A 25,166-nucleotide genomic window follows, 5' to 3' on the forward strand; every position below is an offset into this window, starting at 1 on the left:
CAGGGACCCTGCTTCTCTCTCTGCCTATGTCCCTGCCTCTCTCTGTGTGTCTCTCATGCATAAATAAAATCTTAAAAAACAGAACAAACTAAAAAACCAAGCATTATTTCACACTGAGAAGTACAGCAGCAGGTTCCATAAGAAAGGTTCCCAGCATTAAGCTTTGACTACTGGGTTTTGAAATATCTGCTTTGCAGTGTAGTGGAGTTCCAAGCTGAAGGTCCCTCCAGTGTGCATGATCTCAGGAATCTCTTTGCACATCTCTCAGCAGTGGAGTGGGGAACCCGGAGTCTATTTTGATGAAGATGACAGGAGGAAGATCCTCCTAAACTCCTCCAGATTCTTCTACAGTCTGGAAATTCTGTCCTACATCTCACCTTGGGTTTCAGTTGCAACCTGTTAGTCCAAGTTTTTTTTTTTTTTTTTTTTGTTAGTCCAAGTTTTAAGCTCAGATCAAAAGAAACATCACTGATCTCCAAGGAATCCACCTTTTATTGTAAAAGACAACTGTCACGGGCAGTCTGCTCTGCTCACCCCATGTGGGTATGGCCCTCCCCAAGGCTACTGGTAAGTTTGGAGTCCCCAGGGGCTCTTATCTACATGGGAATGAACCACAAGAGTCACTCGTGAAGTCTCAGACTCTGAGTACACACAGCAGTGATTTTCTTCTTGGGTTCCACCCTGGAGCTGATGTGTGCAATCAGGAAAATGTCACCTGTCTCTCCTCATTTGATAGGTCAGCCAGAAGCACCTATCCTGGGTGTCCTTCTGGATGTGCTTCCTCCAAGAGACCCTCCCTCCTATCAAAAAGGTTCTCTCCATTGAACCTTAAACTCCACAGAAACAATTGTTCATTGCAATAGAATATGGACAAAGCTATACTTTGCCAAGCGTTGTTTTTCAGTGGTCATGGCTGTAATTAATTGTCATCCTCCTAATGACACACATTTTCCATTCCAGATGCTTGAAGTTCTTTCTCTGCTAAATAGTTTAGTAATTATCTCTTTGGCCACTACCTGCCTCCCCCGGGGAACCGCCTGCCAGAGTGACCTCTACTCCTCCATCCATTTTAGAGTCCCTATAAATTAGGACGAACTCTTGCCATCTTGAGTAACTTCATGACCTAGCTTATTTATTTGTGGGAGTGGAATGTGGCTATCTTTTCTCACTTTAAATTAGGACCAATGGGGACAAGCACCATCAAGGCAGCCATGATTTATCAGAATGCCAGTTTTTCAAAATTCTCAAGTGTACAACATTCCAGAGTGTAGACCGAATAGGAGGAAAAGAAACGAAACTTACTGTCATGATCCTGTCGGGGTAAACCTTGCGTAGAGCCAAGTCCTCACCTTGGCTCAAGGGCTCACATTTAGATGGAGACGTCATCTCCCAGTGAGACCAGAGAATCCGAGTGTGCGTGTGCACGTGTGCGTATGAGCAGCTCGCTCACCAAGTATAAATCAACATTTACAATATGCCGCAGGGTAATCCTGCTCTTGGTATTGCGTTTTTTTATTCGTTCATTTAATATTTAGTGTATCAGGAACCAACCCCCACTTCTCCCCTCCTCCTCCAACCCCTCCCCACGCAAGAACCAGTCCCAAGGCCCTGGGGTCCTGACTCGGCGTCCTACCAGTAGCGGGGAACAGGTGGGCGGGAGACTTGGAAGACGGGGTTTGGGCGGCAGGGACCGCAGGGTCGGGCAGCAGGCCTCGGGAGCCTGGGCTCGGGGCTCCAGCGCACGCCCGGGAAGGCCCGGCGGAGGGAGCGCCGCAGCACCGCGCCGGCCAACGCGCACCGAGGCAGCTGCGCCGCCACCTGCCCGAGGCTTGGGGGCGGGGCCTCGCGGGGGCGGGGCCTCGCGGGATGGGCGGGGCCTCGCGGGAGCCGCGGCGGGGCACCTGCGGCCGGGAGGGGGGCCGCGGCCGGGAGAGGTGGGTTGGCGGCGGCCCGGGGGCGGAGGCGGCCCCCGCGGCGACTCCGGAGGCGACCTGGGCCCCGCGCACCGCGGCCTGCGAGCGCCCGGAAGGGCCCGGCCTGCGCGCCCCCGGGGGTCGGGGGCTGGGGGCGGGAGCGCGGCGGGAGGGGCTTCGAGCGGGTCTGCGCTTGGTTTCCGTTTTCCTCCTTTCCCCGGGCTCATCCCCAGACCGGAAGGTGCCGGGGCCGAGCGGCGCCCAGGCCCACCCGCCCTGAGCCTCCGGAGTTGGGCCACGAGGGCGCCCGCTGCTCCAGGACCCCGCCCATCAGAGCGGCCCGGGGTGCGCCTGTCTGGACGTATCTCCCCCAGGTGAAAAGTGAACGTGTGGTCGATTTGAAGCTGGTGCCTGGGGGGAAGGAGAAACACGCTGGTGGGCAGATTGCAGAGGGAGAGCCCTGAGGGGCGCCCCGGTGCCTCGGGCCCGTGGCGTGATCCTGTCGGGCGCTGGACCCCGCGGCTTATCCCTCCCAGCCTTCCGCACAGCGCCCCGAGCAGCCTCCGAAAGCCAGTTTCACCGCTTTAAACGCTTGCATCCTGATATTTTTCTGTCTCCCCTCCAGATCCTCGACTCAGTGACGCAGAGCCTTTCAGGGTTGGCTGCCAGCCAAAGCCCAGCCTCCCGATGCAGTCTGAATCCAGCCAGTGTGAAGAGGAGCCCCCTTCCCTCCTGTGGGGTTTGGATCCGGTATTCTTAGCCTTTGCAAAACTCTACATCAGGGATATCCTGAACTTGAAGGAGTCCCGCCAGGTACAAGGTATGTGGCTGGTGAGCCTGGAGGTTGCCCAGTGCTGCACCTGCCTGCACCGCACCCTTGTTTCTTCAAAGCTGCACAAAGCCGGGGCATAAGTGGCTTTCAGGAGAGCCTTCTGTGCTGCGTGCTCTGAAAATGACCTAGCGTGGACTCTCGAATGAGTTCATTTCTGTGCAAGTTAAAAAGCCTAATTCTTACTTTTGTTTTTTTTTTAAATACATGCTTGGAGAAGTAACCTTTGTACCCAGGAATGTTTTTGTCTGCGGTTGAGGTCTTTCATATTTTAATAGGCTCAGTTGTTTTTCTTTGGGACAGCTCTTGGTGGAAAGCTCACTGGACCAGACGTCTCTAGGCCTTACTCCCTGGCCTGGGCATGTGACTCACCTGTAAAAGCTTAGGTGTCTTCTTTGTAAAAGTGGGGATTAACCAGGTCTGATCTTTTCTTTCTTTCCTTTCTTTCCTGAGAGACACACACAGAGAAAGAGAGAGGCAGAGACATAGGCAGACGGAGAAGCAGGCTCCGTGCAGGGAGCCCGATGTAGGACTGGATCCTGACTCCAGGATCACGTCCTGGGCCAAAGGCGGGTGCGAAATCCCTGAGCCACCCTGGCGTCCCAGGTCTGATTTTCTTATGGGGTTTTGTTTTGTTTTCAATTAATCAGAACCAAGTAATATAAACTTCCTGAGAGGAAAGATGTCATCTGCCTTATTCAGCTATGTAATTCCAGTGCTTAGAACAGTGCCTGGCATGTAGTGAGCCCCCCACCCCCCCAAAAAAAGAAAATGGTAGTTGGGCAGCAAAGCATTATAAATAAATGTAAAATGAAAGAAAACTGTATTTTAAAGTGGTGGTTACTAAAGATAGGTTCTTCATACCTAAAAATATAACAAATATAATTTGGGGTAGATTTAAATAATTCACATAGCTGTGTATGGATCTTCACTTTACTGTGTTAAATGAGAAGTTTGGTTAAACTCTGCCGTTTTGAATGAATAGCAAGGTGTGAGTCAGAAGTAGTCAAGAATCTCAAATATGCACGGTTTTAATGAAAGGATGTTTTATGTGTTTCCAGTTCTATGTACAAATATATTTGGATGACCTTATTCTAAAGCCTTTTATGCAGATTTTTCACCACACCTTGGTTTCTTAATTATTGTTGGAAATGGTCTGGTTTTGTTCTTTTCTTGGAACGCAGTCGTCCTCCCCCACAGTTGTCCATTTTCCAGAACAGGCGGATATTCTTCATAGCTCATCTCTGGAAGAAAGTAATTCACACCAAATGCCAGCCTTGCATTTGAAAGAAGGTCTTAATGAAGGTGCTCAAGGAAATTTCAGGACATGATAGGGACTTAACACTTCCTATGGATGAAGTACTTTATGATGTATTAACAGCAGATCAAGGAAACCTGATCCTGATGGTCTTTGCTGTAACACTGATATTCAGATGTGATTTTGTTGCCAGGTGGACTAGGGAGACTTGACCCTGAGGCCTCCATCCAGCCCTTCCCAGGGATATTGCCAGAGGTTCTTGATCTCATTGCAAGAAAGAATTCAAAGAAAGACCAGACATAAAAGTTGAGTGGTGCAAATCGGAAAGGTTATTAAAGTGAGAGTACACCCTCAGCAAAGAGGGGGACAAACCCTAAGAGACTTCTAACTGTAGGAATCAAACAGAGGGTTGCCGTTGGGGAGGTAGGTGGGAGGGTGGGGTAACTAGGTGATGGGCATTCAGGAGGGTGTGTGATATAATGAGCACTGGGTGTCGTATGCAACTGATGAATCACTGAACTCTACCTCTGAAGCTAATAATAGACTCTATGTTAATTAATTGAATTTAAATAAAATAATTTAAACAAAGAGTGTACTTGAGATGTGAGAGCAGGTGAACTCAAGGGAGAGTTGCACCCCAGGTTTTGAGTTCCTGTCTTTTAGACAGCTAATTAGGGGATGGAATATTTATTACTCGGGGAAGGAGTTTTTTGGGGGAGCAGGGTTTTATGCCTTTTCTCCCTTCCTTGGCCAGGGTTTTTGACCTTCTTTGTCTGAAGCCTGTTTGGTTTGATCTAGCCTCATGTGACTTTGTTTTTGGAGTACTGCCAGGACCCAGCTCTGACCTTCCCCCTAATAGTTAGCCATGACTCCCCCTTTGCTGGCCTCCAAGCATCCTGTTAACAACGTAACTGCTGACTCTTAACAGTTTTTAAAATGAAACATCATGGTTGAAGCAGACACCAACCATAATTTCATGAGGGAGATCCTCTTTAGATTATACTGTAAGGCTCTAAGGGGTGGAAATTCCCCTTGTCTCAGTTCTTATTTTTGTGTTGTGTTTGGTTTGGTTTGGTTTGGTTTTGAGGCTAAGGGCTGTCCATGTCTGAAAGAACAGCCACATGATTAGAGGACTGGGATTTCCAACCAGGTGACATCAGCCCAACTCCTTAGGAAAGGAGAGGTGCTGGAGATTGAGTTGAAGTGTGGCCAGTGGTTCAGTCATGCCTGCATAATGAAACCCAAATAAAAACTCTGGACAGGGATGCTTGGGTGGCTCAGTGGTTTAGCCCCTGCCTTTGGCCCAGGGCACGATCCTGGAGTTCCGGGATGAGTCCCACATCGGGCTTCCTGCATGGAGCCTGCTTCTCTGTCTGCCTGTGTCTTTGCACCTCTCTCTCTCTCTCTCTCTCTCTCTCCATCATGAATAAATAAATAAAATCTTTTTTTAAAATTTTTTATTTATTTATTTATGATAGTCACACAGAGAGAGAGAGAGAGAGGCAGAGACATAGGCAGAGGGAGAAGCAGGCTCCACGCAGGGAGCCGGACGTGGGACTCGATCCTGGGTCTCTAGGATCGCGCCCTGGGCCAAAGGCAGGCACCAAACCGCTGCGCCACCCAGGGATCCCCATAAATAAAATCTTAAAAAAAAAAAAAAATCTCTGGACACCAGGGCTCAGGTGACTTTTCCTGGTTGATAATCATACATTGATTTGTCAGGAGGGTAATGTGTTCTGTGGATGTCGAAGCTTTGTGTTTGGACTTTCCCAGGCCTTGTCTGATGTATCTCTTTAGATAGTCCTGATTTGTACCCTTTATTGTAAAACTGTAGTCATAAATCTAGTACCTTTCTGAGTTGTGTGCCATTCTAACAAATTATCAAAGCTGAGAGATTTAAGGACTCCTCGAATTTGTAGCCAGTTGGTCAGAAGTGTGGTTGGCCTGAGAACACCCAAATTTAGGGCCACTGACTAAAAGAGCAATTTTTTTGGAAATCGTGCCTTTAACTTGAAATTTGACCTTACTCTGCATGTTTACCATCAGAATTGCCTTGCAAAATGGTTGCAAAATGTCAGCTCCTTTAAATTAATCTGCAAATTTATGGTTACACTAATAAATACTATGAAGTTTGTAGTGGTGGTGGTGGTGGTGGTGGTGGTGTTTATAGGTTTTAGCGTCTTTTTAAAAAAGATTTATTTATTTATTTTTGAGAGACAGTGAGTGTTGGGGAAGGAGCAGAGGGAGAGAATCTTAAGGTAGACTTCCCCTGAGTGTGGAGCCCGTCAAGGGGCTCAGTTTCACGACCCGCGAGGTGATGACCTGAGATGAAATCAAGAGTTGGCTGCTTAACTGACTGAGCCACTCAGATGTCCTAGTTTTGGGGTCTTTTTGGCTTTATCTTCTTGTTTATAACATACAGCAATACTCTTTATTATTCTAAATAACCCTGTCAGACTTGAATAATGGGATAACTATTATCTTCGTTTAAGTCAAAATACAATACATATATGTTATGTAATTCTAGAGGGTCCGATGAAGAGGAAATAGGGTATTCATAAGAGTCATATTAAAAGTAGTATCTTAGGCATTTGAATGCTGTTGGACATCAATTAAATAATGGCAGTTAGACTAAAAAGATATAAAATTACTTTAAAAAGAGAAAACAAGGGTGCCTAGGTGGCTCAGTTGGTTAAGCGTTTGCCTTCAGCTCAGGTAATGATCCCAGGGTTCTGGGATCGAGCCCTGCATTGGGCTCCCTCCTCAGTGAGGAACCTACTTCTCCCTCTCCCTCTGCCATTCCCCCTGCTTGTGCTCTCTCTCTAATAAATTTTTTAAAATCTTAAAAAAAAAAAAAAAAGTGAAAATAGGCGACTGTCTTGCTATGGTGGTGGCTGTTCAGGGATGGGCTGCTGTGAAAGCTGCATCACACCGTGTGTAACCCTGTAACCCTGAACCCTCCCGGCATGACCCTCCTTCCTGGGACCTGATGGTCAGCACCTGGAACAAAGGCAGCTGAAGCAGAAGGACTGCCTGGGGAAGGCCGGCAGCTCCAACTCCTCCTCAGCCAGTATCTGTTATCTTGGTTATTTTCTCTTATCTTTCTTTCAGTCAGTGGAGCCACCATCCTTTTCTTTTTTTTTTTTTTTTAGCTCTTTTGTCGTGGGAGAGAATCTTGTGTTGATAGAAGGAAGTGGTCCTCTCCAGTTCTCATCATGCCTCCCACCGTAGTCTTGTTGCTTATGCTTCTGAGACTGTGGTTCATGTTGCTCTGTTGCTCTGTGCTTAGGGAAGTGTCCGCTCTAGTCCCAAGCAGTGTGTTTCCTCCTCACTTGATTTTCTCTGAATGTTTTGATTCAAGCCATGTGTTATTTTCTTCTGAATTCGTTTTCCGTTGTTCAGAGATGCTTTAAAAAAAAAAAAAAGATTATTTATTTGAGAGAGAGAGAGAGCGCACGCGCGAGAAGGAGCGGGGAGGCAGGATCCCCACTGAGCCCGGAGCCCTACATGGGGCTCAATCCCAGGACCCTGGGATGGTGACTTGAGTTGAAGGTTGACACTTAACCGACTGAGCCACCAGGTGCCCCAGAGATGCTTTTGAGATGTTTTCTGCATCAATCACGAGATTAGAAGGATTTTTTGCATCTTTGAGTGACTGTCTGACCTTGAAGGTGAGCCATTGTCAGTCTAGAAGATAAAGTTTAGGGGGCTACTTTTTCTCTACTTTTTAAAATTTTTATTTTATTTTATTTTATTATTTTATTTTATTTTATTTTTATTTTAATTTTAATTTTTATTTATGATAGGCACACAGTGAGAGAGAGAGAGGCAGAGACATAGGCAGAGGGAGAAGCAGGCTCCATGAACCGGGAGCCCGACGTAGGATTCGATCCCGGGTCTCCAGGATCGCGCCCTGGGCCAAAGGCAGGCGCCAAACCGCTGCACCACCCAGGGATCCCTACTTTTTTTTTTTTAAGGAAGTCTGTTGTGTCCTCAAGTAAAGACCTGTTCACATTTTCATTGAGTGGCCCAACCCAGTTTTTAACATTGCAGGATTGGCCTCCATCACAGGTGACTTGACTTTACTGGCTTCTGTCATTAGTCCAGTCTTGTCCAGTCTTATCACTTTTTTGTATGCTTCAACCCGGGCAGAGCACCTTTTGGCTAGCTCTTTTCCCCTTCTCAAAGGATGTCGGCTCTTTACAAACACCATAGCAGCACATACCAGGGTGTCCTAGGGAAACCCAGAGAATCCTGGGACTGTGTCAAGTTTTCAGACGTCACCAGCAGAGCACCCCGTAGTGGGTCTAGGACCAGCTGGAGAGACATTTCAGGCGCAGGTACTGGGCTCCCCAGTGGCTCCCAAGGCTTCCACAGTTGTGCTTCCTGCTACTAATGTCCTGGGAGCCGTAACTGACCATATGGAACCCTGTAGAGTGTTCTATCTCTAATGCAAACAAATGCCTGGCAACCAGGACAGACCATTGAGATGGGGTCAAGGAAGGCCAGTCAGGTTCCAGAAAACAGTTCTTTCTAACTTTGCTCTGCTCAGTGCACAAACAGAAAGTGTTACTACCTGTCCAGTGCATTTAGGGAAGCAGAAAGGGCTGGCTGAAACCAGAGAACAGCCTGGAGCTCAGGCCACTCCAAGCCCCACCTGGTCCTACAGCAAAACAAAGCAGTGCCGTGTCATAGCTCTTTGCATGCTAGCATGGCAGGGCATGGTGCCAGGGTATACTTCAGTAGAGGACCCCGCGCCCACATCCCTAGATGAGGCTCGTTCTCCCGATTTAAACTTCCTTCTGAGGCTGTGTGATGTCACCTCCCGCCGTGTCTCTGGTCTCCCTGTTTTCCAATTGATCACATCCTTCTGCAGCTGTGATCAAGGGAATGTAACTGCTGAAAACTAGCTCGTGATTGGCATATTATGGAGTTAATAATATGAAATAATAAATAAAAGTATATATACTTTATATAGCATAATATACTATAATGAATAATAAAAGTGTGTATGTATAAATAAAAAATATATAAGTATAAACATTTATTTATATAAGTGTGTGTATATATATACACACTTATATAATTTATGTTATATAAATATAAATTATATTATTTATATATACACTTATATAAATAAAATAACTTCTTTCTGCTACTGGGAAGTCTGAACTTGTCTGCAGAGGTCCTGTAGGGCTCTCCCTCTGAAGTCACCCTTTTTCCTTTGTGTTTGGCCAGTGCAGGGAGGCAGGGGCAGGGGCCCCAAAGGTCTCATCATCAAAGGTAGTAACTAAAGGACCCGGATATCAGTCATAAGAACTCAGGAGAAGTCGATCCAAACTGTCTTGCTCTTAAAATTTCATGGCTTTTCTGTGGAGCCAGTTTGTCCCCACTCAGCCTAAGTGTTCCTGGAAGAGGGTGACCCTCCTTTGAGGATGAGAGTGACTCCGGCTCCTTCCCTTGTGTGGCCCCCCACCACGCCTCCTTTGCTCTGCGCATGGTCTCTAATCCACTAAATCATCTTGAGAAGGATGCTCTGCCGGGGAGAGGGCCCTCCTTTAGGCTGAATTTGCTACCATTTTTTCCTTCCAAGCACATCTCACTCTCTAGAATCTCCAGCTGACTGAAGCTCAGAGCCTCCTTATCCATCCTCTGAGACTTGTCATGAGTGACTAGTCCTCAGCCCCTTTAGCCACATGGGGTACAAGAGAGCTGTCAGCAGAAGCCAGTCTGGGGGTTTTGAAGGGCCTCAGGGTTCAGCCCACAGGTCTGTCCCACCCCCCAGCCCCATGGATATGGAGGAGAGAGGCTCTGACCAGGCTTGGTGGGGAGGAAGAATGTGGCCAAATGTCTATGCTCATGAATGTTTGTTTACAGTTCAGATCTTTATGTAAAAAGGAAATTGCCATTTAAACAGTTACAGCGTCTTTCTGAAAGTAAAGAATTTAGCCATCATAGGGGGAAAAAACAGGCTGGAGAAGATTTTAGTCTGGATTCATTAGCTATAAGAGATAGATACACATACAAGTAGTTTAGGCCAAAGTAGTAAGGATGTTAGGGGGCTGCAGACAGGAAACTCTGCAGGAGTCAGGACAGCACTGGGACCTGAAGTTGGAGTTAGGAACTCACTGCAGCCAGGAGTCCCTGTGTCCCTTCCCAGGTCCAAAAAAAGGCCTCTGAGTATTAGTGTAAAGTTTCTCTTCTCAGGTTTCTCTTCTGGCAGGAACCTACCTGCTGGCATCTGTCCTCTGGGTTTTGAAAATAGAGTTTTAAAAAAGAGGAGCTTTGGGGGCACCTGGGTGCCTCAATTGGTTAAGCATCTGACTTTTAGTTTCGGCTCAAGTCATGATCTCATGGGTTGTGGGATCGAGGCCTGCATCAGGCTCCATAGTCAGCAGGGAATCTACTTGAAGATTCTCTCCCTCTGCCCCTCCTCCCATTCACTTGCCCACGCACACACTCACTTGCACACTCTCTCTCTATAAAATAAAGCTTTTAAAAAAAAGAGAGAAGGTTTTGAGTTGTTATAATTTGCTGGCTCCAGAGAGCAGTGTTTTATAACCTAATTATCTTCTCTTTAAAAAAAAAAAGTCACTGCTCATTCATAGAAATGATGACTGGTGTCCTAGAAAAGCATTAGTAAAAAAGTCAAAGAAACCTTTCTTGTGATTTCCTCTCTTTCTTTTGCAGTCCCTCAAAATAGATTTGGTTTCATAATCTAATGACTGTTTTTAAGCCCCTTGTGAGAAGTCCACAAGGAGGCACCTTTCATTTTCGCTAGTGGAAAGAAGATTAACCAAATCTAGTTGGATAATGGTTTTCTCTGTTCTGCATTAGTACATACTTCATTAAAGCCCAACTTTCTACTTCTGACTGAATTTCTTGGGGCCTGCCATTTGTAAAGGACTGATTTTTTTTTTTTTTTAATTTCAGGTGTATTTTTTTACAATGGGCATCCAATAAAGCAGGTAGAGATCTTGGGAACTGTAATTGGAAGGAGAGAAAAAGATGCTTTCTACAGTTATGGAGGTAAGAGCAATTGTGCCTGACATTGAGTGTATGTGGAAGCACCTCACTTAGCTGAACTTTGCATTTGAAGCAGCCCCAGCCTTTGAGAGCAACTGGGGACTGTCAGAGAGCCCATACACTTGTCCTTTATCATGGGCCCTTTGGAGCCACTGACATGGACTAAGTGTAAAATGAAGCAAAAGGTAGGAATGACACTGATGAATACTGTCAAGGGACAGCTGATGGGGAGTTACGAGGTAGAAGAATTAAAATATGACAGTCTAGGATTTCTGGTAAACCAGGGACAGACACCTGGTACCTGAGGCGGTAGCTATAAATAGCAGTGAATGGTAGCAGATGTTTATATTGATACCTTTAAAATTAAAAAGACCAGATTAATGTTAAAGAAGACTCTTCAAGAAGACAGGGAGGTATGAAAAATAATTGATAAGATATATATCCAGAATAGTATTTTTAAAAAGCTTTTTGGTACTCGGGTAAATACGCATTATCAGGAAACTTCCCTTCCCTCATCATGGTGGAAACTAAATAAAGGATTTCTACAATTTGGACACCAGCAGTTAGTATTGTGAGTCTTGATTTTTTTTTTCATTGAGTTTAATGTAAGCATTTTATTCCGTTGCCTGGTGCAGCTCTTTTTTTTTTTTTTTTTTTTTGTGCAGCTCTTAGAGTCTCTGCAGTTAGGAGGACAAGCTAGGTATCTTGTGGGAAGCTTAACTTCGGATTCCAAGCCTTTGCTGTAACTGACATTGTTGCTTTCTGTTGTGTTGCCTTGGATTTGCGTTCTCACTCTACTGTGGAAAGGTAGAGGCCATTGAACTAAGGGATCAGGAACATTTCACTGGCAGTGTGTGTGTGACAGATAATGTATAGTATAGATGCAATGTCATTGCATTTCTTCAACATGTATTCATTTTCCTGAAGATGATTGTCTTGTGCTTATAAAATAACATGTGAGGGACGAGGTTGCCCGCGCTGCCTTCTTTTCCTTAGCATATGTTTTTTAAAACTCTAAAATAGATCATCTTGTCAGGCATCCCCTCACTGAATCTCTTCTCTGCTTTATTTTACCAACGGTATCGGTTCTGTTTCTCTCCAGGTAATTCAATAAGTATTCAGCAGTTTCCTCTAGCATACTCAGCTGTGGGCAAGTACATTTTCTATAGTATAGCAAAGTACTTCCTCTCCAAATACCAGTGATGGAGTAATAATTTCAGTTAACAAAGCACTTTTACATGTGTAATTTATAGTGTTATTCTCCCCCTAATGTTTTGAACTAGAAAGGACAGAGGTTCTTTACATTTTGTAGACAAGGAAAATAAGGCTCAATCACTTGTTCAGGGTTCCACTGATGGAGGTTTATGGTTTATAGGCCCAATCTATTTATTGATTCCATTGTGCTATATAGTCTCCATATAACTCAGTTAGGTTTTTCTCTCCCCCATCACCTCACCACTCATTTGTCACCAGAAATCAACTTCATCTGTATGAAGGTTTTGTTTTTGTTTTTGTCTTTGCTGGGGACAGTATATTTTATTGATGGCACATAACAAGGTAGGGCTCCCCAAGCCCCCTCTTTTCAGGGGGTCTGGGATGGAAACTGTTCAGGTTAGGAGATTCTCAGTATATTGGGGGGTGAGTTGGGGTAAGGATTCCACAGCAGCTGAGGGCCTCTCTCTTTCTCTTGCTATCACTGGGGCTCGTGGTCTTCTTGGAGGCCATGTGGACCATTAAGGCTCACCACCTGGTTGTTGTAGCCAAATCGATTGTTGTACCAGGGAATGAGCTTGACAAAGTGGTCATTGAGGGTAATGCCAGCCCCATCATCAAAGGTGGAAAAGTAGATGTCCCTGTTAAAGTCACAGGAGACAACCTGGTCCTTAGTGTACCCCAGGATGACCTGAAAGGGACTCTCTGATGCCTCCTTCACCTTCTTGATGTCATTATATTTGGCAGCTTTCTCCAGGCAACAGGTCAGATCCATAACTGACACATTAGGGGTGGAGACACGGAAGGCCATGCCAGTGAGCTTCCTCTTCAGCTCAGAGATAACCTTGCCTATAGCCTTGGCAGCACTAGTAGAAGGACAGATGGTGTTCTGGGCAGCCCTTCAGCTATCATGTCACAGCTTCCCAGAGGGGCTGTCTGTGGTCTTCTGGGTGGCAGTGATGGCACAGACTGTGGTCATAAGTCCCTCCACAGTGTCAGAGATGAATTGTCATGGATGACCTTGGCGCCAGAGAGGCCAAGCAGTTGATGGTATAGGAGGCACTGCTGACAATATTGAGGGAGTTGTCCTACTTCTTCTGGCTTATGCCCATCACAAACATGGGCCCATCATTAGAAGGAGCAGAGATGGTGACCCTTTTGACCCCATGTTCCAGTTGAGCCCCAGCCTTCTCTATGGTGGTGAAGACCCCAGTGGACTTCACTCAGTACCAGCATTGCCCTATTTGATATTGGTGAGATCTCACTCCCAGAACATGGAGATGGGTTTTCCATTGATGACAAGTTTCCTGTTCCCAGCCTTGACCGTGCCATGGAATTTGCCACAGTGGAATCATATTAGAGTATGTAGACCATGGGCTCATTGATGGTGACAGTATCTACTTTGCCAGAGTTAGAAGCAGCCCTGGTGAGCAGGAGCCCCAAACGGCCAAATCCACTTACTCTGACCTTGGCAGTCATGTCTCAGGGATGCAGCTGGCACTATACCAGAAGATGCAGCTGTCTGTCGAATAGGGAAGAGCAGAGAGCCCATCTCGTTTTTGATTTTCTGTTTTTTTTAGGTCACGTGAAAGAGGCTGTTTGAGGATGGTAGTCCTTGCCCTAAAACCAGGCAGGTACTGTCCCTGTGACCTCAAGGGGCTTCACTCAACCCTTTTTCCCATTATAAAAAGATCAAGGAGATCTATTTGATTCTTCCCCAATAAATGTTCTCTTTAGGGTGGATGTTAAAAGAACAGGACACATCTGTGGGCAGTGGGAAAACTAAAAGCATCTGAAGGTTGGAGTAATTGAGAGTAGGAGGAACTTTCATTCTTGTGAGGCCTATTCAGAGGAGAACTGCACCCTCTCTGCTATGTTCAGGGCCAACTGCCAGGTGGCCACTCCTTGCTGTCCTGGGTCCTGCTCCACCTGACTCACCACAGGCCTGTCCTGGGGATGTTTCCTGTTCCCACTGACTCATTGCATGGCTGAGACAAAAGGCCAGTGGCCCCAGCATTGCTGCCCGACTGGGGAGGGTGTTGTGCCGCCCTGCAAGGGTGCTCCTCTTCCGGGGCACTCCAGCAGCCGGACCTTGGCTGCCAAGGCACAGCACCTGCCAGGAGAGGTTATAGACCAGAAAGTTTTCAAGGGTTTGGTGGCAGCGCCCTGAGCACTCAGGAGCACTTGGCAGCAGCTCTATTGCAGACTTAGAATCCTGGGAGGCCATCTTCAATGTCCTCACATTTTCTAGAACAAATGTTTATGTGCTCATATTTTTTATTTTACGTGGCAAACCAAGACCTTACATTGACCAGAGAAGTAGTGTGCCTGGAGGTGCCAGAGTTTTTTCACTCAGAATGCCCTTGTTGCTTTATTTTAAAATGATTTTCATTATAAAATAAAATTTAAAACCAGAGAAAATTTTACTGAAGTACATAAAAGTCATGTGAAACCCTATAAATAAGATAAAAATAACATCAGTGTTTGGGTGAACATCCCTCTTAAAATTTTTTACTTGTTCCTAATAATGGAAAAAAAATATGTCTTATTTCCTTGTACTATTATGCATATTTCTTTTTCTTTAATATTTCTGAAATGAGGCTTACAGTTAGCATGTACATTCAGTGTGGCGTTCTTTCCCACACTCCAAAAAAAAAAAAAACCTGCTATTATGGTTTCAATTTCTTAAACTCATTTGTGTCAAAATATGCTATTTAACATTTTACATAAATTAGATTATATATAAAACTTCTTTTTTTAAATGACACATGGATATCTTTTAAGAGCAAGGAACCTAAGTCTTCATTATAACTTTATTCTCATATGGTATGTCATTGTAATTTATTTAATCAATTTTATGTTTATAAGCATTTAGATAATCTCCAAATAACAGTATTATAAGCAATATTGCAACAGGTAGCCTCACATAAGATATATAAATCTATGTATTCTGTTTTTTTCCTTTAAAAATTCCATTTAAAAATTCAACACATTTCCAAATTTGCTCCTTAGAAATTTGATATGAATCTATACTCCCACTAACAGCATATGAGGGTATCAGTGTTTTTAATATTTGTCATTCTAATAGTTGAGAAATTATTTAAATTTGTTCTTTTCCTGGTAACTAGTGAACTTAGTATACTGACACATGTTTATTGGCCATTTTATATCTTCTACGAATTACATTCTTTTTCTTTGCCATTTTTTTCTGGTGGTCTTGGTCTTTATTCATTTGTTGAGTGAGTGAGTTATTTATAGAACGGGGTGGGGGACAGAGAGAGAGGGAGAGAATCTCAAGCTGACTCCCCGCTGTGTGGGGACACGGGGCTCAATCTCACAACCCTGAGATCATGACCTGAGCAAAATCAGGAGTCGGTTGCTTAACTGACTGAGCCACCCAGGCGCCCCCGTATGAGCTCTTTAATATATTAATATGCTAGCTCTATCATTTGGAAAATTGCAGTATGGTATTAATTTTTAGTTGGTCATCTATATCAGACTTTTATTTATTTATTTTTTAAGATTTTATTTATTCATGAGAGACACAGAGAGAGAGAGAGGCAGAGACACAGGTAGAGTGAGAAGCAGGCTCCGTGCAGGGAGCCTGATGTGGGACTCGATCCCAGGTCTCCAGGATCAGGCCCTGGGCTGAAGGCGGCGCTAAACTGCTGAGCCCCCTGGGCTGCACTATATCAGCCTTATAAAAACGAGTTCTGATTTTCAGATCTGCTTAAAGAAGTCTCCCCCACACCAGCGATAAGCACAAGTTTCAAAAGTATTTACCCATATTTTCTTCTCATCCTTTTGAGTTTACCTGTTTTACATTCAATAAAATCCATCTAGGATTTATTTTATTTTATTTTATTTTATTTTATTTTATTTTATTTTATTTTATTTTATTTTATTTTATTTTATTTTATTTTTTTAATAATAAATTTATTTTTTATTGGTGTTCAATTTGCCAACATACAGAATAACACCCAGTGCTCTTCCCGTCAAGTGCCCCCCTCAGTGCCTGTCACCCATTCACCCCCACCCTCCCGCCCTCCTCCCCTTCCACCACCCCTAGTTCATTTCCCAGAGTTAGGAGTCCTTATGTTCTGTCTCCCCTTCTGATATTTCCTACCCATTTCTTCTCCCTTCCCTTCTATTCCCTTTCACTATTATTTATATTCCCCAAATGAATGAGAACATATAATGTTTGTCCTTCTCCAATTGACTCATTTCACTCAGCATAATACCCTCCAGTTCCATCCACATTGAAGCAAATGGTGGGTATTTGTCATTTCTAATGGCTGAGGAATATTCCATTGTATACATAAACCACATCTTCTTTATCCATTCATCTTTCGATGGACACCGAGGCTCCTTCCACAGTGTGGCTATTGTGGACATTGTTGCTAGAAACATCGGGGTGCAGGTGTCCTGGCGTTTCATTGCATCTGCATCTTTGGGGTAAATCCCCAATAGTGCAATTGCTGGGTCGTAGGGCAGGTCTATTTTTAACTCCTTGAGGAACCTTAACACAGTTCTCCAAAGTGGCTGCACCAGTTCACATTCCCACCAACAGTGCAAGAGGGTTCCCCTCTCTCCACATCCTCTCCAACATTTGTGGTTTCCTGCCTTGTTAATTTTCCCCATTGTCACTGGTGTGAGGTGGTATTTCATTGTGGTTTTGATTTGTATTTCCCTGATGGCAAGTGATGCAGAGCATTTTCTCATGTGCGTGTTGGCAATGTCTATGTTGTCCTCTGTGAGATTTCTCTTTATGTCTTTTGCCCATTTCATGATTGGATTGTTTGTTTCTTTGGTGTTGAGTCTAATAAGTTCTTTATAGATCTTGGAAACTAGCCCTTTATCTGATACGTCATTTGCAAATATCTTCTCCCATTCTGTAGGTTGTCTTTTAGTTTTGTTGACTGTATCCTTTGCTGTGCAAAAGCTTCTTATCTTGATGAAGTCCCAATAGTTCATTTTTACTTTTGTTTCTCTTGCCTTCATGGATGTATCTTGCAGGAAGTTACTGTGGCCAAGTTCACAAAGGGTGTTGCCTGTGTTCTCCTCTAGGATTTTGATGGAATCTTGTCTCACATTTAGATCTTTCATCCATTTTGAGTTTCTTTGTGTATGGTGTAAGATAACGGTCCAGTTTCATTCTTCTGCATGTGGATATCCAATTTTCCCAGCACCATTTATTGAAGAGACTCTTTTTTTTTTTTTTTTTTTTTTCCAGTGGACAGTCTTTCCTCCTTTGTCGAATATTAGTTGACCATAAAGTTGAGGGTCCACTTCTGGATTCTCTATTCTGTTCCATTGATCTATGTGTCTGTTTTTGTGCCAGTACCACACTGTCTTTTAGTATAAGAAGTATTCTTGGCTTCTGCTTTCAACACAGGTTTAAACCAGCAGTAAAAAAAAAAAAAAAATTGCCCTATATTGTATTATTATGTGTGCATTTATAGCAGTCTGATGATGATTTTTTTAAAAAGCATTAAGCCCACTGATCTCTTTTTTGAGTTTCTCAGAAATTAGCCAAAGAGAAAAGACCTCTCATCCTATAGCAAACATCTTTAATTCCTCTGCAGTTATAAATCCAAGTGCAATGGGAATTCTTTGTGTCTGTGTGTAGTTTTTTGCACTAGGGATAAAATAAGCCAAAATTATTTATGTGAGCAAGTTATTATTTTCCATTATGAAAATAAAACTTTGCCCTTCTGCAGTATACTTGGCTTTCCTTACATCTCTTGCAGTGCTGGGGCCTGGGCAGAAGCTCATTCACAAACAGAAGTGTGGATCAGGAAATTTGGGATGCTTTGTCTTGGAAAGTCATTGAGCTGGTAAAGGAGCGGATGGTGACAGAAAGTTGCCTGCCCTCTGAGTGCCTTTCACCACAGACCCTGTTGATGAGCTCTTGTTTCAGGGTGGGAAAGCCAGGCTGATTTTGTTTCTTAGCATTCATTGAGATTTTTGTACTTAACTTCCTGATAACACACCATTTTTAGGAGAGGCACAGACAGGAATCATCAGTACCCGAGGCAGGCTACATGAATGTTGACTTCCTTCTTTTAGGCTTGAATATTACACTGACCTGTGCAGACAAGCAGTTCCCATTGGAGTACCAGGAGAGGTTACTTCTAAAATTAGGATAGTTTTATAAGGGCTTTGCCCATCCACGCTGTTGAAAAATGTCATTTTTGGGTATGGCTGAATGCAATGACAATGTGCTAATTCACTAGCAACACCCAAATCTCTCTTCTATCCTTTTATGCTTCTCTTGCAGTGGATGACAGCACTGGAGTTATAAATTGCATCTGCTGGAAAAAGTCGAACAATATCGAGTCTTCATCAGGTACTTTTATTTGACACACTCCTTTACTTTTCAGCTAACTAATGGCTTTTCCTTAAGGTGGCTCATCAAAACAGCTGTAAAGCTAAATTTTCATATTTGTCTACTGATGAATTCTGTTGATCAATTTAAAGTGCTATACCCAGAGCTCTGGCTCCTCTGCAGACTGATGTCAGAGAAAAGCTAGTTGTGTTTCTCCTGTCTCTTTGGTGCTCACTTCCCCCTAAGCCTGCAGAAGTATGACTAGGTTGAGGAGAGTTTGAGCATTTTACTTTTACTGTGGTAGTTATTACAGAAGTCAATATGTGATAGCCTAATTGTTGGTCAGGTCAGAATCCCCTTGATCCAGGCCTATCCCTTGACCAAAGAAAGGTTTGGAGACTTCCTCTTACATGATTGCCACTAGCATCTGTGCTACCAGGATTCAGACTTTCTGAAATCTCAAATACACCAGGAATTCTAAGGCTGATGAGATGGTAAGATAGGATTCCTTTGAAGTTAGCCATTGAATAATATAAACCGAGAAGAAACTTTAAAATTGTGTTTTGAACACATTGGCTATAATTGAAACAGCATTTGGAATTCCTTGAGTATATTTTAATAATTCTTAGGTATTTTTTTAAGTTAAGTTTACAATAAAAAAAAATATTGAGCAGTATTGGTGGTCATTTTTGGCTCTAGAGAAGCTATAGCAACTGGGACCTTGTCTTTCTGTTTTACAACTTACACAGCATAGTGCCATGCACAATGGGGTCATTCATTAAATATTGTCTTCTGTAATATCTAACATCTAACATCTGTCTCCTTGGTGATACATGGTATCTTTCCTCTTTGCCATTAACCTGCCAGAAGAATCTCAGCTTCCTACTTGGACTATCCTGATCAATGGAATGCTCCTTTGCTTAATTTTCTGAGGCATTTACATTTAGAATCTGCCCATCAGTTGTATATAACTTCAGTACTCCATTTCTTAATTTGGGAATATCTTAGTCATTGGCACTGCTTTGTTCAGGGTACTTTGTAGATTAAAAGAATTAAGAGAGACAACAGGTTTTTTTATGCAGCTGTCTCTAGAAGCAAGAATAATAAACCTATAAGACAATCAGATATTTGAATTTTCACATATGTCTAGAGTATTAAAATCATTTGCAGATTTATCATTTTTTTGTTGTCAAAACCTTTAATCAGAGAGTATTGTTTACATATATACTTGTTTCAGATCATGGAGCAGCAAACTTTCTGAACAGGGTTGGATAGTAAAAGTTTTCTACTTTGTGGGCCATATGGTCAGAACCTCAGCTGCTCAACACGGGCATTTTAACACAGGAGCAGTCATACATGGTACATACATGAATGGCATGGTTGAGTTCCAAAAAAAATTTACAAAAACAGGTTGTGGGAAGATTTGGTCCATGGGCTGTAGCTTGCAGATTCCTGTTTTAGACATTGTTTTAATTTTCAAAATCAAAATCAGAATGATATTAGGAATATTATATAACTCTTATATTTAGTAATTTTTTGGATAAAATGGCTACTAATACTGAGAGTGAGATTTTTAAAATTCGTGTAAATAGATGAATAGATGAACAGTCACAGTAGGTAGCCTTAATTGGAAATTGCTTTGAGAATAAAAAGAGAGGGTAACAGTACAAGGAAAAAGCCCGAAAATGATTCTCATCACGTTATATATGAAGTGATATGTTAAAATTATTCCCAACTAGCCCATTCTCTCCTTTTCATTTAATTGCCCTCAGTTTAAAAGCTTTGCGCTGGAACATGGCCAATGAAGACTAATTTTTTTTTTTTTTAATCAAAATTTAGTCTGAGTCAAAATCATGTTCCAGTCCGTTAAGGTATATAAGAAAATGCTATTAACTCCTATAAATGTCCTATTGAGTATACCATTTGGACTAGCTTAGGAGAAAAGTTAAGAAAGCTTGGCCTTTGATACTAGAATTTTAGAGGGCCTTTATCTTCCAGGGTGGAATAGGCTACTTAAGATGAAATCCTGTCAGGCTCCAGCCACTCATTATAGTCCCTAAATTACAGCTCGAGCCATTCTTTCAGCAGCTTGGCTCACCCTTGAAATGAAAGCTGGGCCTCATTCTCACACCAGGCCCCAGTCTGATCATTTTAGCGGTGCTATAGAAAGCATTTATCATTACGTGTTCTAAATTCACCCAAAGTACAAGAGGGCTTGAGGGGATAGGAACACAGATGGAATAACCTTTTAAAAAGTAATACTTGGGTATTTTCTGAAGAAACCTGGTAAGCTGAGTAACATAAATGCTGATGGTGTCTAGATTCCTAGGTGTTGGTTACTGGGTACACAGAATGCTCCATGTTCCCCAGGTTGGTGTTTCCCTTGGTAGAGTAGATGTGGTGAAAGAAAAGTAATGCCTTTGCACTTTATAAAGCCACAGTCATCTAAGCGATTAGATTAAAAAGCAGAAAATGTGATCCATAGGCTAATAGATTTGTTCATTCATTATAGGAACGCTAGCATAAGACAAACCAGAAATAAAACAACAGTAGGAAATAAATCAGCATTTAACAAATATTGTTGATTCAGGTAGATAAAGATATTTTTAAAAGAGGTAACTGTGATCCCTGTCTTCTAGCTTACATGACGTAACCCAAAGATGGAGTTGTGTATTTACACAGTAAATATGGAGTGTTTTTCTTTTATAATTCAGTAACATTTATTTTACATAAAACAATTTTCAAAGGATACATTTAAAAACCATCAAGATACTAATTTTATTGCATTACAAAAAATTGAGAGGCACAATTTAGTATTCAAATAAACTCTGAGGGGTGGAGGCAGGGCTTAAGATTGCTACCGTGGTGTTCCTTAGTCACTTAAAGGCTCTGGGAACAAGAGTCTTTAATGAGGCAGTAGTGCACTTCATTTAGTAGGAATAAATCACATAAAATATATACTTTTATATCAATCCCAGATCCCAAGATCACACCCTGAGTCAAAGGCAGATGCTCAACCGCTAAGCCACCCAGGCATCCTCTGTCTGGTAGTTTAAAAGCAAAAATAAAACGTCATGGAATTATTAGGTATTTTTTAGGGTGCTAAACATCCAAGTGACCAGAGGCAGTGTAGGTGCTACAAGCATGCACACACTGCTGGCAATACCTTGTAAAAAAAGAATGGTTTGGTGGGGATTTTTTCTGCAAACATTCTGACAATATGTAATGAACTGTAAATGTGTTTTTACTTTTCTATCCAGCAATTCCCAATGAAAGACTCCCCCAAAGAAAACAATAATTTTATTTAGAGAGCATAATTATTCACTTTTACAAATAGCTGACATTTATGGAACATTTCCTGCGGATCTTGACATTGTGCCATGCTCGTGATTTAAGGGTTAACTTAGATCTGGGCAACCACTCTGTGTGTGAGGTGGATTGTCTTGTTACCCCCATTTCATAGCTGAAGAAGCCCTGGCACAGTGGGTTTAAACAGGCTGCCCAAGTTCATGTAGTTAATAGGAGGTGAGAGGAGATTGCAGCCAGGTCTGTCTGACTCCATTACCCAAGTGTAGACCACTAAGCCCCATCCAGTGCAGGTGATTAAAGCCAAAAAAAAAAAAAAAAAAAAAAAAAAAAAAATTACAAGAAGGGGGGAGAGTGGAATATTTAATGAGATCAGCTAAACAAACTGTCTCATATTGACATGAATGCTCCATGATTATTTAAAATGCTCAAGTTGTATGAATTCTTTTGATACATGTGTGTATGTGAGCTTGGGCCAGACAGAAAATCAGAACATAGAATTGTTCACACACACTAGCTGTAACTGGAAAATATGTGTACACTCATGGGGCAAGCAGCAGAGAATAAAGAATAAGCCAGAAACACTGAAGTCAGAGATTGCTCGGGTTCAGACTCCAGCTTTGTTACTAACTGGTTGTTTTACTTTGGGCAGGTTGCTTGACCTCTCTGTGATTCAGTAACTTCCTCTATAAAATGGGGCTAATAGGGATCCCTGGGTGGCGCAGCGGTTTGGCGCCTGCCTTTGGCCCAGGGCGCGATCCTGGAGACCCGGGATCGAATCCCACATCAGGCTCCCGGTGCATGGAGCCTGCTTCTCCCTCTGCCTATGTCTCTGCCTCTCTCTCTTTCTCTCTCTGTGACTATCATAAATAAATAAAAATTAAAAAAAAATAAATAAATAAAATGGGGCTAATAATAAATAGGTATACTTGTGAGGGTTAGATGCTCTAATACATTGTAGAGTCCTAGAACAGCACCTACAGTATCTAATAATTGAGGCTGTGCTTATTAAGTATTTAATACAATTTGAAATTAAACTTAAGTGATGGAAATTATTTTTTTCAAAGGTTTTATTTTTATTTATTTGACAGAGCACGAGCAGGAGGAGCAGCAGGCAGAGGGAGAGGGAGAAGCAGGTTCCCCGATGAGCAGGAGCCCAACGCGGGGCTCAATCCTAGGACCCTGGGATCGTGACCTGAGCTGAAGGCAGGCGCTTGACTGAGCCACCCAGGCACACTGAAATTATTTAGAGTCGAATGTGCATTGGGTTATTTTCACCATGAAGTTGCTTAAGCTTATAGTTTTAAGTGATATGACAGTGTGTGTGTGTATGAGAGAGAGAGAGAGAAATTACCTCAGTTACCCAACAAAGATGAAAGGTGAGAGATTAGGGTGTTGAGTACCTAGGTGGAAGATCAGCCTGAGGCACTTCCCCATAAACAGAACTGCATATGTAGATCTGGGTCCCCTTTTGTCCTATGCCAGACTTGTCTTCCTGCAAGGACACTTTGAAGGGTTGTTTAGAGCTGTTGCTACCAAACCCAGCTGAACTCATACATAATTCAGCTCAGGACCACGTAGAGCCCTTTGAATGCACTGGTAATGCAAGAGCAGGAGAGGAAATGTTGGAGCCATGCCAGAACTTTCTCACTTGGATTGCCAGGCCTCCTAGACTCTGTTCCCTTCACTCTACTTTTGAATAATTACAGCTTATGCCTTCTATTCAGCAGAGGATTTCAGAAGGTTGTGCAGATTCTGTACAGTAGAGCAACTAATCAGAAGTAGAATGAGTAGATGTCTTTTGTTGGTCTCACCCCAAAACTATCTCACAAATGTGGTGGGGTGATTGTGTTATGCATTGTCTCTTTTCTTTTGGCCCTAGTAACTACAGCTGCTTCAACTGCAGGGGTGCTGAGCTTAACCTCACAGCTTAAGAAGCTGCAAGAGACCATTGAGCAGAAGACAAAGATAGAAATTGGGGACATTATCCAAATCAGAGGTTATGTCCATACATATAGAGAAGAACGAGAGATTCGTGTCACTACTTTCTGTAAGCACAAGTTATCTCTGCCAAAACTGGTGGTTACTCTGGGTGTGTGTCCAATGAACTCTGGATTAGCTAAAAGTCAAACTGCTAAAAAGTTCAAATAAAAAGATGCAACTCAAAAAAAAAAGATGCAACTCTTTACTGGAGAAAATTTTATTTCATAACATGCTTTCTTAACTATTTTGAAGAGGGTAACTAGAAATTGGGGAGGAAAGCAAATGATTTATTATATCAGGCAAATTTATTTGGGTAACATCAATGTTAAAAGTACTTTGAAGTTCTAAGTGTCAATCCATTTAGGGCAAAGTATATTCGTATTCTTTAAAATGATGGAGATTTCTTGAGCACCACTGAGTCGTTAACTTTGAAGGAAAACAGCTTTTTGGAAATGTGATAGTCCCACATCCCCTGAGTGATACGCTTTGCAGTGCTCTGTCTGATTTTGGTTAGAAATCCCATGGATGGCCCCTGTTGTTTGCCATTGTAACAGATAAGTGAATAAGCAAATGTGCTTTCCCTGGTTCCAGTCTGTTCCTGGACAAACCTGTGATGCTTAGGGCATTGCATTCCCTCTCAGAGGATGACTGGGAACCATTTAGTGCCTCTAGATGCATGACCCTGGGCACCCATAGGGAAAGAGACCCCCCGGGTGCCTAGCAGCAATTTGGACATGGGAAAGAGCTGATCTCATTGTAATTTCTGTGGCATATTTTCCCCATGGCTTGTTAGATAAAGTGGATGATCCAGTGTGCAACATTCAAATTGCAAGGATGCTTGAGCTGCCCAGTATCTACAGGAAAGTTTATGACCAGCCTTTCCGTATCCCAGCCCTAGAGCAAGAAAGGTAAGTTGTGGTCTCTGACTGTGAAAGATGTGATGATGGCAGTAAGGCCAGGCAGCAGGAGCCCAGATGCTGGGATGGGCCAGGGTTCAAATCCTGAACTGTCTGCATTCACTGAGCAGCTCTGGGCAAGCCCGTTTATTCCCTCTATGCCTTAGTTTTTATACCTGCAACATAAAGATAAAAGTAGTGCAGATATTCTCAGGATCTTGTGAGGAAAATGAATGTGTGATTGGAGTCCCTGAAAGAGTGCAGGGAGCAGAGAGAATATATTTGAAGAAATAAGGGATGAAGTTTTTCCAAGTTTGCTGAAAACTATAAATGCACAGATTCAGGAAGCTCAATGAGCCCCAAGGCAAGAAACCGAAAGAAAGCTGCCATGAAACATCACAATCAAAATACTATA

General features: G+C 42.9%; 1 protein-coding gene and 1 long non-coding RNA gene across 11 annotated transcripts in view; one reads left to right on the top strand and one right to left on the bottom strand.

Annotated features, from left to right (window-relative positions):
• The first annotated feature begins 1,855 nt into the window (after window positions 1-1,855).
• The window catches only part of STN1 (STN1 subunit of CST complex), a 62,507-nt gene continuing 39,196 nt past the window's right edge, over window positions 1,856-25,166 (top strand). For 2 of the 10 annotated variants that reach the window (XM_077877762.1, XM_077877765.1), the window contains exons 1-6: window positions 2,072-2,287; window positions 2,539-2,733; window positions 10,934-11,029; window positions 18,519-18,587; window positions 23,755-23,922; window positions 24,649-24,763. In XM_077877762.1, the coding sequence (XP_077733888.1) occupies window positions 2,601-2,733; window positions 10,934-11,029; window positions 18,519-18,587; window positions 23,755-23,922; window positions 24,649-24,763 (581 nt within the window). In that variant the 5' untranslated portion in view covers window positions 2,072-2,287; window positions 2,539-2,600. Of the gene's footprint in view, window positions 1,935-2,070; window positions 2,288-2,538; window positions 2,734-10,933; window positions 11,030-18,518; window positions 18,588-23,754; window positions 23,923-24,648; window positions 24,764-25,166 lie in introns of those variants that run through there. The other 8 variants (XM_077877756.1, XM_077877759.1, XM_077877761.1 and 5 more) reach the window with 8 other exon arrangements.
• On the bottom strand, window positions 3,746-8,435 carry LOC144301163 (uncharacterized). Its single transcript, XR_013367963.1, has 3 exons — window positions 8,226-8,435; window positions 7,001-7,407; window positions 3,746-3,986 (listed from the first exon to the last, which is right to left on the bottom strand). It is a non-coding gene; the product is annotated as an uncharacterized LOC144301163 (long non-coding RNA).

The sequence above is a fragment of the Canis aureus genome, chromosome 29 (genome assembly GCF_053574225.1).
Source record: "Canis aureus isolate CA01 chromosome 29, VMU_Caureus_v.1.0, whole genome shotgun sequence".
Lineage (NCBI taxonomy): Eukaryota > Metazoa > Chordata > Mammalia > Carnivora > Canidae > Canis > Canis aureus.